Source organism: Sebastes umbrosus, chromosome 11 (genome assembly GCF_015220745.1).
Source record: "Sebastes umbrosus isolate fSebUmb1 chromosome 11, fSebUmb1.pri, whole genome shotgun sequence".
Classification (NCBI taxonomy): Eukaryota; Metazoa; Chordata; class Actinopteri; order Perciformes; family Sebastidae; genus Sebastes; species Sebastes umbrosus.
Genome location: NC_051279.1, coordinates 24,517,826 through 24,534,954, shown reverse-complemented (window position 1 = coordinate 24,534,954; position 17,129 = coordinate 24,517,826). Strand labels below are relative to the sequence as shown.

The 17,129-nt window shown below is 42.4% G+C and overlaps 2 protein-coding genes across 2 annotated transcripts; both read left to right on the top strand.

The window, feature by feature from the left end:
• The first annotated feature begins 75 nt into the window (after nt 1-75).
• LOC119496565 (gamma-aminobutyric acid type B receptor subunit 2-like) lies at nt 76-11,131 on the top strand. Its single transcript, XM_037783959.1, has 19 exons — nt 76-618; nt 1,328-1,465; nt 1,734-1,904; nt 1,986-2,087; nt 2,341-2,406; nt 3,229-3,417; nt 3,545-3,787; nt 3,969-4,029; nt 4,114-4,194; nt 4,957-5,107; nt 5,489-5,621; nt 6,460-6,558; nt 6,705-6,815; nt 7,135-7,245; nt 8,511-8,738; nt 8,827-8,964; nt 9,069-9,186; nt 9,681-9,786; nt 10,493-11,131. Exons 1-19 carry the CDS (start codon nt 298-300, stop codon nt 10,635-10,637), a joined length of 2,712 nt encoding a protein of 903 aa, XP_037639887.1. The 5' UTR covers nt 76-297; the 3' UTR covers nt 10,638-11,131.
• A 933-nt stretch (nt 11,132-12,064) lies between these two features.
• Nucleotides 12,065-16,765, top strand: LOC119496564. Its single transcript, XM_037783958.1, has 4 exons — nt 12,065-12,225; nt 12,486-12,624; nt 15,761-15,869; nt 16,377-16,765. The coding sequence occupies exons 1-4, from the start codon at nt 12,147-12,149 to the stop codon at nt 16,500-16,502; spliced, it is 453 nt and encodes a 150-aa protein (XP_037639886.1). The 5' UTR covers nt 12,065-12,146; the 3' UTR covers nt 16,503-16,765.
• Nucleotides 16,766-17,129: the final 364 nt, after the last annotated feature.

The window sequence follows — 17,129 nt, the reverse complement described above, 5'->3', positions numbered from 1 at the left end:
AAATGACCATTAAAGTGAACATGATACATGCAGGAGGAGAATAAAACACAGATACATGTCACATGTTAGATATTCTCTCTGCTCTGTAAACAGTCTAGTGTGATGAAGATGAAGTCCTCCTCGTCAGTTTCTGTTATTCCCTCCAGGTGGTTTACGGTGGACTCCTGGTCCTGTATGAGGAGAGCCTGGTGGTTTACGGTGGACTCCTGGTCCTGTATGAGGAGAGCCTGGTGGTTTTATGGTGGTAATGAGGTGGTGAGCAGCCGTCTGTGAGGATCTTGGTGACATCTGGTGTCCATGTTGATCCTTTTATCTAGTCAGCCTCTTATGAAGGATTACAGCAGTAGAGAGCAGCAAGTGAGTCAGAAGATGGGGTGCCGTGGACGTGTACAGGTGTCCACGCTGCTGCTGGTCTGCTGCCTGCTGGTCGGCCCGGTGCCGGCTCAGGTCCGCCACCCTCTTCCTGTGCTGTGGATGATGCCGGTCAGCTCCGGGTCGGGGGGGGAGAACCTGACCGCCACCGTGGCCCCGGCGGTCCAACTGGCTCTGCAGGACCTGAAAAGACAACCAGCACCCCTGGGGAACTATGAGATCCAGCTCCAGCTGCTGGACTCTCAGGTGGGTCTCTGACTTTTTAGCTGCTCCTTCAGGTCCTCCTCATAGAGCTGCATGTGAATGTTAGCTGCTCCTTCAGTTCCAGCAACAGTCTGTTATACGTAGCAACGGTCTGTTATACGTAGCAACGGTCTGTTATACGTAGCAACGGTCTGTTATATATAACAACAGTCTGTTATACATAGCAACGGTCTGTTATACGTAGCAACGGTCTGTTATATATAACAACAGTCTGTTATACATAGCAACGGTCTGTTATACGTAGCAACGGTCTGTTATATATAACAACAGTCTGTTATACATAGCAACGGTCTGTTATACGTAGCAACGGTCTGTTATATATAACAACAGTCTGTTATACATAGCAACGGTCTGTTATACGTAGCAACGGTCTGTTATATATAACAACAGTCTGTTATACATAGCAACGGTCTGTTATACGTAGCAACGGTCTGTTATATATAGCAACAGTCTGTTATACGTAGCAACGGTCTCTTATACAAAGCAACGGTTTGTTATACTGTATGTAGCAACGGTCTGTTATACATAGCAACGGTCCGTTATACGTAGCAACGGTCTGTTATACTGTACGTAGCAACAGATCAGAAAGAAGTATGATGACCTACAGGAAGACTACATGAACCTGTTCGTAGATCTGAGTGAGTCCACCTGGTCCAGGTCTCACATCAGTCCTCCTGTGTCTGTCCCTCAGTGCGACCCTGCTGAGTCCCTCAAAGCTCTGTTTGACGCCATGTGGGCGGGGCCCAAGTACCTGCTGCTGTTTGGAGGGGTGTGTCCATCTGTGACAGCGTTCATCGCTCGCTCTCTGCCGGCGCTCAACCTGCTGCAGGTACAAACCCAGTCCACCTCAGTCCACCTCACACCCAGTCCACTTCACATCCAGTCCACCTAGCACCCAGTCCTACTTCAGTCCACTTCACATCCAGTCCATCTCACACCCAGTCCATCTCACACCCAGTCCACCTCACACCCAGTCCACCTCAGTCCACTTCGCACCCAGTCCACCTCACATCCAGTCCACCTCAGTCCACTTCACTCTCAGTCCACCTCTCATCCCATCCTACATCTCAGGTAACTCATGTCTTCTGATGTCCCAGGTATCTTTTGCGGCCTCGTCCCCCAGCCTGTCCAACAGGAAGTGGTACGGGAACCTGTTCAGCATGGTTCCGTCGGACCGAGCTCTGAACCAGGCCACGGTGAAGCTGCTGCAGCGCTACAAGTGGACCAGAGTCGGTATCGTGACACAGGAAGGACCTCGGCTCTCAGAGGTGATTCCTGACAGGAATGTCTCCTGAGTTTTCCTTCTAACTGAACTCTGTTTTAATATTTCTTGCTGTGTGTTTGTCCAGATGAAGAAGGATCTGCTGAGACAGCTGCTGAAGACAGATGTTCAGGTCGTCTCCACAGAGAGTCTCTCTGAGGACGTCTGCAACAGCTTGAGGAGGCTGAAGGTACCGAGGAGGTTTACATCCAGACCATGTAGGGTACCATGTAGAGTACCACAGCATCTCGTAGTCCTTCCTGTCGTCTTACCAAACAAACAAAGGACTTTATTAGATCAACTAATTGATTAGTCAACAAAATCATAGTGACAGCTCTAGTGAATCAGTGTTAATGTATAATATAGTGTGTATATATATATATATATATATATATAATAGTAAATATAATGAAATGATTTACTGTTGTTTCTTTGTTTTGCAGGAAAATGACGTTCGAATCATCATCGGACTTTTTGAAGAGGATTCTGCCTCTGAAGTTTTCTGCTGTGTAAGTACTCTACTCTACTCTACTATAGTAGAATACATTATATTATAATACAATGTAGTATAATATAGTATATTGTACTTTATTATAATGAGTTCAGTGACAAACTGGATGACCTAAACAGGATCCCACCTCCAGTTTATCAATAGTGTACAATTACAGTGTTGGGGACGCAGATAGGAGCTAATCTTGTTATTAGAAAATATTAAAGACTTTTATTAATATCAATAAAATGAATATTAATAAATGATTATACAGTTAGCAGCTTGGCGCTAACTTGCTTTGTTCCTGTTGCTTAAAGTTAGCTGGCACACTTTGCATTTTCCCATGTAGGTGTGACTGAGTCATGGGCTACAGTAGCCATGGTTACTGAGTCCATGGTTGGAGTAAAGGACTCAAGGATCCTGGGAAGCATAGTTCACTGTCTTTGCCAGTGTGTTGAATGGTGGGTCCCAACAACATCGACGGCCAAATGGTGCGTTGCTTTAAATGTTGCTACCACAAGGAATTGTGGGACGGCATTACCTCCTTTCCTTTGGTGAAGGATGGTCCAGTGTTCCCTATGCTAAAGGAGGTAGGAAAGGAAACATTGAGAGGATTCCAGCAGCGCTGATCATGGCTGATACTCAGGTACTTCAGGCTACAAAACAGTACACTTAATACTTTCTCATGGTGGTATTAGTACCTCTACTGCAGTAAAAGGTCTGAGTACTTCTTCCACTGTGTGACCAGTGTGTTTCTACAGACTGAACATGTTTGGACCTCGGTACCAGTGGCTGGTTGTTGATGGAGGTGATGTAGCTGATCACAGTGAGTTTGTTTCAGGTCTACAGACTGAACATGTTCGGACCTCAGTACCAGTGGCTGGTTGCTGATGGAGGACCAGCTGGGTGGAGGCTGGGACGGCAGCTCTCCGGCTGTACGGCCGACAGTCTGCTGACGGCTGCTGACGGATCCATCAGACTGAGCATGAGAGCGCTCAGCAACAGCAACAAACCGGGCGTCTCTGGACGGGTCAGAACCCACTGACACACACAGTCACCACCAACATATGTTATTAAAACCACCATGTTTCTACTTCATCCTGAAAGCTGCTAAACATTCTATCTGTTAATAACGGCGTCCTGTTGCGTTTCGGCAGACTCCTCAGGACTACCAGGACTCCTACCTCAGACAGCTGACCTCGGACGGGTCAAAGGTCAGCCCCCTCCACTCCTTCGCCTACGACTCCGTGTGGGTCGCCGCCTCGGCGCTCAGTCAGGTGATGGAGGCGGTGAAGCTCAGAGAGAAGTACAGCAGCCAGAGAAACACCAGCTTCAGCGAGGAGGAAGTTCAGAGGACGCTGCTGGACGCCTTGAAGAAGACGCAGTTTGAAGGAGTCACGGTGAGCACATTCACACACCTGTAACACATTCACACACCTGTTGTGTGTATACTGTATATGTATTTGTGTGTATATGTGTGTGTGGGGTAAATGGTGATTGAATATTTTAATTGATTAACAGCCCTCGTTTAGTTTAGTTTCTGTTTAAATGGTCGTCGTGTTTATTTTGTTTTATTTTCAGGGTCCAGTCTCTTTTCGTAACGGGGAGAGGATGACCTGGATCGATCTGATCCAGTTTCAAGGTGAATCACATGATGTGAAGTCAGTGTGTTGGATATTAATACTAACATTAACTTGTGTATTAATCAGCAGTATGTTGTTATCAGGCAGCAGTGGTGTGTCGGTGGGAGACTTCAATACCTCCACCCAGCAGCTCCGTCTGATCAACCACCTGATCAAGTTTAAAGGTGAGACACTCACTAACTCTATTACAGACCATAATAATAGTGAAAACATGGATGGATAATATACGAAAAAATATTAGTAAAATATTCTAAAAGTATAACTTAAATATCAGAAAAAGATTAATGGATTATCACACAAAAATGTATAATATGTGAAAAATATTCATAAAATATTCATAAAAGTAGCTCCGCCTTTACCAACTGCAACATTAAAGTGATGAACAAATAAAATATCCCAAAAATAGCAGAAAAATATTAGTTAAGTATCCAAAATATCAATAAAATATCCTAAAAAAAACAATAGTAAAATATACAAAAAGATATTAGTAAAATATCATAAAGATATAACTTAAATATCAGAAAAACATTCATAAATGATCAGAAAAAAATAATAAAACGTGAAAAATATTCGTGAAATATCCCAAAAAGTAATTAAACATAGCTCCACCTTTACCAGCTGCAACATTAAAGTGATGAACAAATAAAATATCCCCAAAAATATTAGTAAAACAGCAGAAAAAATATTAGTAAAGTATCAGACAAAAATTTGTAAATTTTCCAATATATCAGTAAAATATCCTAAAAAAACATTAGTAAAATATATGAAAAAATATTAGTAAAATATCATAAAAATGTAGGTCAAATACCAGAAAAAAATAAGTTAAATACCAGAAAAATAAGAATATATTATCAGACAAAAAGTAATAAAATATGTGAAAGATATTGGTAAAAGGTCCCATGGATGGTAACTGTTTGGTGGTGCAGGTCCAGGACCAGCCAGAGACCAGGTTCTGGTCCTGGTTCAGCGGCAGCAGGTCAGCCTCCTCCTGTACAGCATGGTGTCATCAGCTGCAGCTGTGACCATCTTCATCACTCTGACTCTCCTCCTCTTCACTGTCATCTACCACAAACACTGGTACTACTACTTTTACTATTTATTATTATTACTAATATTTTTATTAATTTGATAATTTTATTTTATTTCTATGTTCTATATATCTTTGTTGTTTTATGTATTTTCTTTTTCTCCCACTGTGTTTATTGTGGCCGTTAAGAATCTCAGTGTCCAGTTACAATATGTAAGATACATAAACATTTACATCTGTGCATGAAAAATACATTTAAAAGAAAATGAAAAATGCACACGTGCACAGAGACATGGAAATGTCCTTGATAATAAACATGATAACTATATGAATATATATATATATATATATTGTAGTAGATGGTGATAATGACATACTGTATATTACTAATATAATGAACCTGACACTGAGATGTGTGTGTGGTGCTGCAGGCTGCTGAGACGGAGCGCTGGATCCCAGGACGAGCTGCTGCTGCTGGGCGTCCTGCTGTCCTCCTCCTCCGTCCTGGTCTCCGGTCTGGACGGAGCCTCGCTGTCCCCCCCAACCGCTGAGCTCCTCTGCTCCGTCAGTCCACTCATTATATATATACATAATTAATATAACATACATACACAGAGCACACACAAAGACGGGGGTGGAATGTAACACAGTACACTTACTCAAGTACTCTAGTACTTACTGTACTACAATTTTCAGGTACTAGTATTTCTATATTCTGCTACTTTCTACTTCTACTCCTCCTCTACATCTCAGAGTAAATATTGTACTTTTTACTCCACTACATTTATTTAATAATTAATTAATTAATTCAGATTATTAAAACAAAACTGATAAATGCTACAATAAAGTGATGAACAAATTTTAATATTCCAAAAATATGAGTAAAATATGCAAAGGAATATTAGTAAAATATTATACAAAATATAAGTTAAATATCATAAAAATATCAATAAATTATCAGACAAAAATGATAATAAAATATGTAAAAAATATTTGTAAAATATCCCAAACAGTAATTGAAAGTAGCTTCACCTTTACCAGCTGCAACATTAAAGTGATGAACACATTAATGCATCAGTCATTAGAATAATATAATGTAGATTATTCTGCAGATTAGGACTTTTACTTTTGATACTTTAAGTATATTTTGATTCTGGTACTTGTGTACTTTTAATCTTGAATGCAGGACTTTTACTTGTAACAGAGTACTATTAGTACTACTGGTAGTAGTATTCCACCTCTGCACTGCTCTAGTTTTTACCAGGATTGTCTCATTTTTACAAACAAAGACTAACAGTCGTCCACACGGCGGCGGCGTTAGTAATGACCTTGTAGTTTAGCGTCCTCTCTGGAGGAAACGGTTTGACGTGTCCGGTCCTGTTGGACTTGTTTGGTCCTGCAGGTTCGTCTGTGGACTCTCTCCGTGGGACACACCGTGGTCTTCGCTGTGCTCTTCACTAGAACATGGAGAATATATTCACCTGACAGCGTCAAACAGACGGTACGTGACTCTTTCAGAGACATGTTGACATGTTAATGTGAGTGATGGACAGATGGACGCTGCTGTGTCTCCAGCAGAGACTCTAACAGAGACATGTTGACATGTTAATGTGAGTGATGGACAGATGGACGCTGCTGTGTCTCCAGCAGAGAGACGTCTGTCTGGTCCTCTGGATGCTCCTGTTGGATGTGATGGTTTTAACCTTCTGGCAGATCCTGGATCCTCTGAGACGGGTGGAGCTACAGCTCAGACCACAGGTAATACTAAAGTACACAAGTATTGTTAGTAGTTCAAGTACTCAGATCACAGGTACTACTAAAGTACACAAGTATTATCAGTAGTTAAAGTACTCCTACCACAGGTACCAACCACAGGTACTACTAAAGTACACAAGTATTATCAGTAGTTAAAGTACTCAGACCACAGGTACTACTAAAGTACACAAGTATTATCAGCAGTAAGGTCCACGCTATCTACAGAGGCCCACACAATGGTGTCTCGCACGAGTATAAACAAAGCTTAAGGAGGGGGCACCTCTGACCTTTGACCCCTGATGTTTGTGTGTGTTTGTGTCAGAGAGAGTCTGCTGATCAGGACGTGGTGGTTCGTCTCTACTGTGAACGCTGCAGCAGCATCAACATGGAGCTGTGGATTACCGCAGTCTGTGGATACAAAGCTCCTCTACTGGTCAGAACCAACACACCTGTTCCTCTCACATGACCTCTACTGGTCAGAACCAACACACCTGTTCCTCTCACATGACCTCTACTGGTCAGAACCAACACACCTGTTCCTCTCACATGACCTCTACTGGTCAGCACCAACACACCTGTTCCTTTCACATGACCTCTACTGGTCAGCACCAACACACCTGTTCCTCTCACATGACCTCTACTGGTCAGAACCAACACACCTGTTCCTCTCACATGACCTCTACTGGTCAGCACCAACACACCTGTTCCTCTCACATGACCTCTACTGGTCAGCACCAACACACCTGTTCCTTTCACATGACCTCTACTGGTCAGCACCAACACACCTGTTCCTCTCACATGACCTCTACTGGTCAGCACCAACACACCTGTTCCTCTCACATGACCTCTACTGGTCAGCACCAACACACCTGTTCCTTTCACATGACCTCTACTGGTCAGCACCAACACACCTGTTCCTCTCACATGACCTCTACTGGTCAGAACCAACACACCTGACCTCTACTGGTCAGCACCAACACACCTGTTCCTCTCACATGAGCTCTACTGGTCAGAACCAACACAACTGACCTCTAAGGGTCAGAACCAACACACCTGACCTCTACTGGTCAGCACCAACACACCTGTTCCTCTCACATGACCTCTACTGGCCAGAACCAACACACCTGTTCCTCTCATATGACCTCAGCTGGTCAGAACCAACACACTTGACCTCTACTGGTCAGCACCAACACAACTGTTCCTCTCACATGACCTCTACTGGTCAGCACCAACACACCTGTTCCTCTCACATGACCTCTACTAGCCAGAACCAACACACCTGTTCCTCTCACATGACCTCTACTGGTCAGCACCAACACACCTATTCCTCTCACATGAGCTCTAGGCCTACTGGTCAGAACCAACACACCTGTTCCTCTCACATGACCTCTACTGGTCACAACCAACACACCTGTTCCTCTCACATGACCTCTACTGGTCAGCACCAACACACCTGTTCCTCTCACATGACCTCTACTGGTCACAACCAACACACCTGTTCCTCTCACATGACCTCTACTGCTCAGCACCAACACACCTGACCTCTACTGGTCAGCACCAACACACCTGACCTCTACTGCTCAGCACCAACACACCTGACCTCTACTGTTCAGCACCAACACACCTGCTCCTCTCAAATATACCTGTCATCATCATCATCACACCTCCAGCAGCAGGTGACTGTCCTGTCTTCTTCAGGTTCTGGGCTGTCTGGTGGCGTGGAGCATCAGGACGCTGCAGGTTGACCATCCTGCCATCAGCAGTAAACACCTGACGCTCAGCGTGTTCGCTGTGATGCTGTTCAGTGTGTCCGGAGTGTCGGCGTCACTGCTGACCTCCCACAATCCTCCTGTTCAGCTATGTGTGAGCAGCGCCCTCATCCTCTGCTGTAACCTCTTGACCCTGAGCTGGCTGTTCGGACCACAGGTCAGTGTTTCAGTGTTTCAGACGTACGGCGTCGGACGTCTTTCAGAGAGCTCTCTGACAGATTTCCCCTGGCTTCGTTTCTCTGCAGTTCTTCTACGTGTGTTTGAACGGTGGCGAGCGGCAGCCGCTGTCACAGCTGCAGCCACCGTCACGGCTGCAGGCTGAAGATGAAGAGCGGGAGAAGCTGAGCAGGTTAAATCAGCAGCTCAAGAATCAAACTGACCAGGTGAGACATAGAAACATCCGCTGACTTTAGTCCTTTAGTCTTACTCAGTGTATTAATACTGACTTTAGTGTATTAATACTGTGCTGCTTGTTGTGTTCCTGCAGCTCGATGCAGAAATAGAAATCATCACTATGCAACTCTGTGAAACGTCGGAGTCGACTGCTGCTGAGCTGAAGCTTCACCGCTATACAAGAGGACGAGACCAGGCGTCCACAACATCAGGTCATTAGAGACGGGTTAAAACTGACCTAACATCAGTTAGAGGACTGAAGAAAGGATCTGCAAGTTAAGAGGTTTCTGTAATACACTGACCTAGTACAACAACTACAAGAGAACATAAAAGAATCAATCAATCAATATCTGTTTAATATCTGCTAGCCTAGCTTAGCATAAAGAGTGGAAGCAGAGGCAGACAGCAGTTTTTGGCACTTCAGTCAGAGTATTGAAGGAAAAAGACGAAACTCTGGTGTGTTTTTTGACAACAGCTGTTGCCGCCATTTTGGACTGAAAACGTTTATTATATTTATAGCATTTTATTGTTCAACACAGGTCATTTCAGTAGAATATAACAATAGAATAGAAATAATTTAGTTTTACTTTTGTAGCCTACTGCTCTTTGTAGGCGGACGTTTTACTGGCGTGCCGTAGTCACTTTCAGTCCAAAATACGAACAAGCTGTGGCCTTTAACCATAATGACTGCGTCTCCTGTCAGCAGGTTCGGTCCGGTCTGTGACTTGGTCTCATGAAGCTCAGGTCTGTTGGGAGGACGGACAGTCAGACAGGAAACCGGCGAGTCCAGATGCCATCAACTCTCCTGAACAGTGAGAAACCTATTTACTCTGTTAGACACATGCGGAGCAAGTATTCACATCCTCTACTGCAGTATCAGTACTAATACCACACAGTAACAGTACTAATACCACCCAGTAACAGTACTAATACCACACAGTAACAGTACTAATATCACACAGCGACAGCACTAATGTAACAGTACTAATACCACACAGTGAGAAACCTGTTTACTCTGTTAGACACAGGCAGAGCAAGTATTCACATCCTCTACTGCAGTATCAGTACTAATACCACACAGTAACAGTACTAATACCACACAGTAACAGTACTAATATCACACAGCAACAGCACTAATGAAACAGTACTAATACCACACAATGAGAAACCTGTTTACTCTGTTAGACACAGGCAGAGCAAGTATTCTCATCCTCTACTGCAGTAACAGTACTAATACGACACAGTAACAGTACTAATATCACACAGTAGCAGTACTAATACCACACAGTGAGAAAGCTGTTTACTCTGTTAGACACATGCTGAGCAAGTATTCACATCCTCTACTGCAGTGACAGTACTAATACCACACAGTAAACAAGTAGACTTCCTGTGACAGTGTGTGGTATATCCTAGTATATAGTATATAAGATATAAATATAGTATATAAAATATAAATATAGTATAAAGTATGTATAGTTTTCATTTGTGGTCTGATTTCCTTCCTGTGGCATCTCTCAGCGTGCGGCGGCGTCTCTCCATTCAGCTGCCGATCCTCCATCATTCCTACCTGCCCGCCGTCGGTGGCGTCAGCACCAGCAGCTCCAGTCTGTTCGGCAGCCAGGACGCCTTCGTTCACCGCGATGATAACTTCCTGTTCACCTGACGCCTGTTATTTTTCTATAACAGACCGTTGCTATGGGCGCAGTTCTGATGTCGGACTCTGGAGGACCGTTTTTGTGTCCAATTATTGATTTCTTCAGTAAGTAGCCGTGTAATAAGCGGGATAATGTACGAGCTGTTGTTGTGAAATAAACCCCTTCAGGGCGATGGACATGGATGGGGTTTATTTCACATTAATGAGAGGCTCGCTGTACATTATCCCTTACTGGAAATATATTCGGGACCATATAAAACACAATTGTGGACTTTCCCAGCCGGAGGAAAATTGTCAGACTGCTGGTTGATGACTTGATTTATAATAACAATCACATTTTTTATCATTAAAATGTTTTATAATCTACTGAATATCCTCAAATGATTCCTGTTTAATCACATGAGCAACAAATCAATCAGACAATGATCAGAGATCAGATGGTTGGATAGAAGCTGCAATGTGTCAACTCAGGGAGTATTTACAATTACGAAATCCAGTCAAACATTAACTCTGTAAACAGACCAACTCTCACTTGTTGATTATAGAATATTTCTATTCATTATAGTATGAATAGTATGTTAGTATAGTATGTTAGTATTATTACTATGTTACTATTCATATTAACATATTATACTAACATAGTAATCATACTAACATACTATTCATATTAACATATTATACTATGTTAGTATGAATAGTATGTTAGTATGATTACTATGTTAATATGAATACTATGTTAATATGAATACTATGTTAATATGAATACTATGTTAGTATGAATACTATGTTAGTATGAATACTATGTTAATATGAATACTATGTTAGTATAGTATGTTGGTATAAATAGTATGTTAGTATGATTACTATGTTAGTATAATATGTTAATATGAATAGTATGTTGGTATAAATAGTATGTTAGTATGATTACTATGTTAGTATAGTATGTTATTATGAATAGTATGTTAGTATAAGTTAAATTAATCAGTTCAAAATGTACCCTAAAGGGAGATTTGTCAAGTATTTAATACTCCTATCAACATGGGAGTGGACAAATATGCTCTTTTATGTAAATGTATATTGTACTGGTACAGAAGAAGTTAGTGTTATGTAAATGTATGTACTGTATATATTGTATAGTGTATATAGTGTTGTTTCTGACAGGACATGGTGTCAGAAGGTCGAGGGTTTTTATATCGGCTGGTTGACTAAAGACTGTTGGAGACTTTGTGGCTCCAACTACAACCTCCTCTTGGAAAACTGTCAGCGGGCATCTGGTCCAGGGATCGATCAGTAAACGGGAACTCTCTGTTCTCTGAAAGGTTGAAAAGAGCCTTTAGGATTCTTTCCAGAATGACCTGCTAATGTCACTGAAGTGATGTAATCTTGTTTTTTACTGTCAGCAGTTTGGAAATCACAGATGCAGTTATTAATTATCTAGGACGTAAATAGAAGCAACAGGGAGGAGAGTCAGGACTCTATAAAGTCTCAGTGAGCTGTGATGTGGAGACAAACACCAACATGATTTCCTTCAGGATGCTCCTCTGTGCTCTGGCTCTGATGCTGCTGGCTGCTAATGTGGACTCTTCATCTACTGGAGGTAAGCCTCTGAAATACATCTCTGCTCCTCTACTTCCATGTTGGGAGAATACTGGTTATCCTCCTCTGCTACTGTTCATCTTCATCTTCAGCAGGAGAAAGTCCTGATGTTTTTACTGGAGGTAACAAACTCTTAAAGAGCTCTGAACGAGAGCTTTATTTATCTAAACTGGTTTTAGAGAATTCACTCAGCCGACAGATGAGCATGTCCCACTTCTTTAAGTATGGATCTATAGCCTACTGTATGTTCTGCTGTGACAGGCGGCAACTTCAACTGGGAACTGTCAGGGGAGGCGCTGACGGCGCTCTACAACTCTCCGGTGTACATGGCTGAGAGGATGAAGAGGCCGCTGGACGGGCATTCCTCTTGGTTGGGACCAATCAGCCACTCAGGAGTCAGGTTAGTCTCCCAATAGATCATTAAATTGTCCAGATAAATCCAGATAAAACTAGTCACCAACCTAAACACTCCTTTGTTGGGCTGGTTAAATCACAACTGTTAAGGTTTCACAGAATCTGCTCTCAACCAGAGGATTTTAAAGGTATTACTAAGATGTTTTCAGCTTTGGCCTCTAGAGGGTAGTCCAGGTCCAGGTCCATGTCGTTGTAGTGACCTCTCAGAGTGATTAGAAATAACTTTACTACGGTGACTGGACTATTACAGGACCACAGTATTATTATAGCATTATTGCAGATTTCAGGAAGAATAACAATCTAAAGGATTATCTGGTTAAAGCGAAGATAAAACCTTTAAATGACTCTGAACCCAGAGGTTATGGGGGATTCTTTCAGCACCGTAACTGGTTACATAACCAATAGATGGTTTGTGGTATATAAACGTTGCTGTGTGTGTTCACATTCAGGAGGTAAAACCTCTTTAGCAGCCGTTGTAATCAGAGTAGATTTCTCATAGTTTGTACCTTCTTGTTGACCAAAACAATGTACTGAGTGACTAGTGCGTCTGCGTCTACCTGCCTGAATCTCGGTCGTATAGTGATTATTTATCACCTTTTACAGCCCAGCTGATCGCTGTGACCACAGAAACTGACTTTTATCCCATTTCAAATCCATCTGTCAGGACGCACTTTTGTGACGTTGCACACTTTTAACAACATCTTTTAACTGGATACGTGTTTTTAGTCATCCGACGTCTGGATTTTATTATTTTTGAGAAACAATCCGTAACCTAAATATCTCTTCTAATAACTCTGAGGACTATATTCTACTAACATTAAGGAGGATATCTGACCTTAAGGAGGATAACGGACCTTAAAGGGACTGTTTGTAAGAATCAGAAATGCTTGTTAACAGCGACACCTGTGGACGTTAAGTCAACGAAAGTCAGCGTCGGGCTCGTGCTTGCTCGCTCTATATAATACAAATATACATGAACGAGCATCGCTCAAAACAGTGAGGCGACACACGTCAGCTAAAACCACAATATCACCCTATATTTCACCTGCTTGGCAGTAATGTTAGCTGACCAGACGAAGGTCTCTCCATTTATCAATGCTGATCATAGCTTGTCCTGCTTCAGCCTCCCGACCGCGGTGGGAGGGAGACACCGGTACCCGGTCGGAGACGATAACATTTCTCGCTGCGGAGCCCCGTCACTTCATGACACGGAAAACCTCTGTTGGTCTGGAGGAGCTGCAGCAGTTATTTCTGCACAAATGTCCACTGTACATTCACTAGATATTCTCAGAGCTACGAAGTCTTCTGCAGTGTGTAGTGTGCGCGCATGCACGTGAGGTGGAGCGAGCTGAGTGAAGGCAAGCAGGCAGGCAGAGGAGCAGAGGAGCAGAGTACAGCAGAGACTCCAGCCCTGGAGACCAAAGCTACGGTTTCCCCTGCGTCCTCCGACCGCGGCCAACACTGTTTTGCAAGACGGGCTTCACTAGATAGAACTTTGCGATTTTGTGTTCAGAAGTATGAGATTGATTATTATTATCACCTGTTATGAGATGGGTAACGTTAGATTAGACATCAGTGGGATGTGACTTTAATGTGACCAGGGTCTGTTTGGTTGACACGCTGGTCGGAGGTCAAGTTACGTGGGTCCCTCTTGATGGACGACGCCAGACACTTTTTTTTAATGTCCAATTCAAATGAACGTTGGCTAACGTTAGCTTACACGGCCGCTTGTTGTCGTGACGACGGGGGAGGAGGAGCGGTGGCGGCGGCCCTGGCAGACGACCAGACGTCTTCCTTTCAAACGTTCCGGCGTACCGGAGTGAGCTTTCCCCGCTGTAGTTGCGTAATGTTACAACAATTTAGAGTACGATGACCAGACGTCCCGGTTTGTCTGAGACAGTCCCGGTTTCAAGCTGACATGTCCCGAGTCCCGACACATATCTGTAATACACTCAAATGTCCCGGTTTTCAACAGTCACTGACAAATTGTCCCGGTTTTCACTACAATTAAAATAATAACATTATACTTACATAAACGTTTATCATGTTCCACTTGTGGTATATTTTCAGGTCTTGCACCGGATAGTGGGGCCCCTAATTGTAAACAGATGTGTGAGAAGCATACATGGAGACCTAGGGTCAGAGGATATGGCCAGGGGCTGAAAGATAAGCATTTAGGACAAAGGAGCCATACAGGGTCATATCCTCAGAGCAGATGCTGCATGACATGACCCCGTTATAAGGAGGTGCGAGAGCCCCGAAGTGCAGGACTTTCAGATTTGACTTGAGACCTCCGGACGCTCTAGACGTTCGTTATGACATTTGTTGCTTGTTTGTAATAAACTCTATTATACCAGCAAGAACAGTGTCCGCGGAGCATCCTTTCTCATCACTTCAACAGCACTGTCGCAGGCAAGATACTACACACTCATTAATTAATTTGTGCGCATGAGGTAAGTATACAGAGAGGCAGCACAGCACACCGCTGTAGGCTCTATAGAGAGTGATGTCACGCATGGTCAAGCCAACATTACGCACGGACGCAACAGATATCCGCTGGTTACATTTAGTGTAGTTTTGATCCACAGAACCCTCCTTGCTTATGTGCACATCAAACGTGTCGTTTTGATTAATTATTCTACACAGTTCCTTCTGCGCATCGCTTATAACTCCCTCAGGACCGGCCGTTCTGTCTTTCACCCGGACAGTGTCTCCATCCTGTAAAAAATGTCGTCTGAGCTCCACCATTTTAATTATAATAGCCTGAGACAAAACAAGTTGAAAAATAATGTACGTAGGCCAAGACAACAATAAATTTCCTCTGAGGGAAACTCTCTACAGGACTCCCAAACTGTCAGTGCGTCATGAGGTGGATAGTCCTGTGATTAAAGGGGGAGAAAGTAGTGAATGTGACAAGTCATGATTGTCACTCACAGCCTCTGATGCATCCACCTATAATAATACCTTCTCTCTGATCCCACTCCGTGCTCTCTCGAATCGCGCTGCCACGCTACCAGAATGAATTGCACGGCTGCTTACATAGACAATGAATGGGAAGCGTGGAAAGGGACACGGACCGTTAAACTCCTGAACTTTAATAGGAAATGTTGTTTGTTCCTCAGAGTGACGCTGGCTGATGGAGCTCAGTGGCTCATCCATAAAGGACGAAACTTCGGCATCTCCTCTCAGACGGTGGTGGTCAGCGCTCGACACATGAGCTCACTCTGGGAGGTAAATTTTAATGTTTTTACAACAAAAGATTACAGAATGCAGTGTCAGAAGCTCTGTGTCTTTATCTCTTTTTTTCATACTTTATTTCAAAAGTTCAATCAAGTAGATTCATAAACATGTTCAGATTTTTCATTACAAAAGATTCTGCAAATATATTTTACAGTATAAAAATAAAATGAATTATACAACTAATAAAAGATGAATAAAAACAAAAATCAACAAACAAACATAATCGGGGTCTGTTAAACAATTGGAATAAATTTGAAATGTCTAGATAATCTAATCATTTTTACCAATTTAGAATTTTTGAGTTTTAAGTTTTCAATCGTAGTCACATATGTTTTAAAATCAGTATCTTTAGAAAATATAAAAAGCGGGTATTCTTTTAAGCCATATCATTTTATGTATATAATATTTTGCTAAGATATTAATCAAATTAATTATGTAAATCTCATCTGCAGAAAAACTGGGATTGTTGACAATGAGTATTTTTTTTTATTTTTACAGGTGGTTAGAACGGGGGATTTCGAGGGGAGGAAGACAGTATCTGACTTTGTGGCGGACGGCGGCTCTGAGTACAATCTCCTCTTTGATAACTGTCACTTGGCATCTCGTCGAATGATGAGACAGTAAACAAAAATTTAAGTCAGTTTACTCTCTCCTGAACAGATGATGGAGATGAAAAAGTTCATGTTTACTGACTGAGATTTACTGAAACTTCACATGATCAACTTAAAATCTTAAAACCTTCACCACAGACACACACATATTCACATATATCACATATTAACTTGCTGAATAAAATACTTATAGAAATGATGAAGAACACTTCCATGATAAACCCCAAGTTGTAATAACGTGAATTACTATGATTAATAAAATTATCCTCAGAAGGTACCCGAGTGTGTTTCCTCTGTGCCCCTGAAGGATTTATGACATCACTAGTTAGGAGCCAATCATGTCCCGGTATGAAAGTGGTGTGCAGACTTGAAGCCTCCAGGTCACAAACACTGAGATGTCAATTTACAAAAACAAAAACGTTTTTTGTGAAAAAAAACATGTCAGACACAAATAATTATTCCACTATTATTTATATGTGTTAAAATATGTCTTCTTTCTGCAGATTTAACATGAAAAGTCTTTTGTTTTTGTTGATTTGTTTCCTGCTGCGTCTTATAGTCTGATGATTTCTCAGCCAATAATCAGATCTCCGATATCTGCAGGATGTTTGTCTCTCTGTAGTGTTTAGAGCTTCATTCA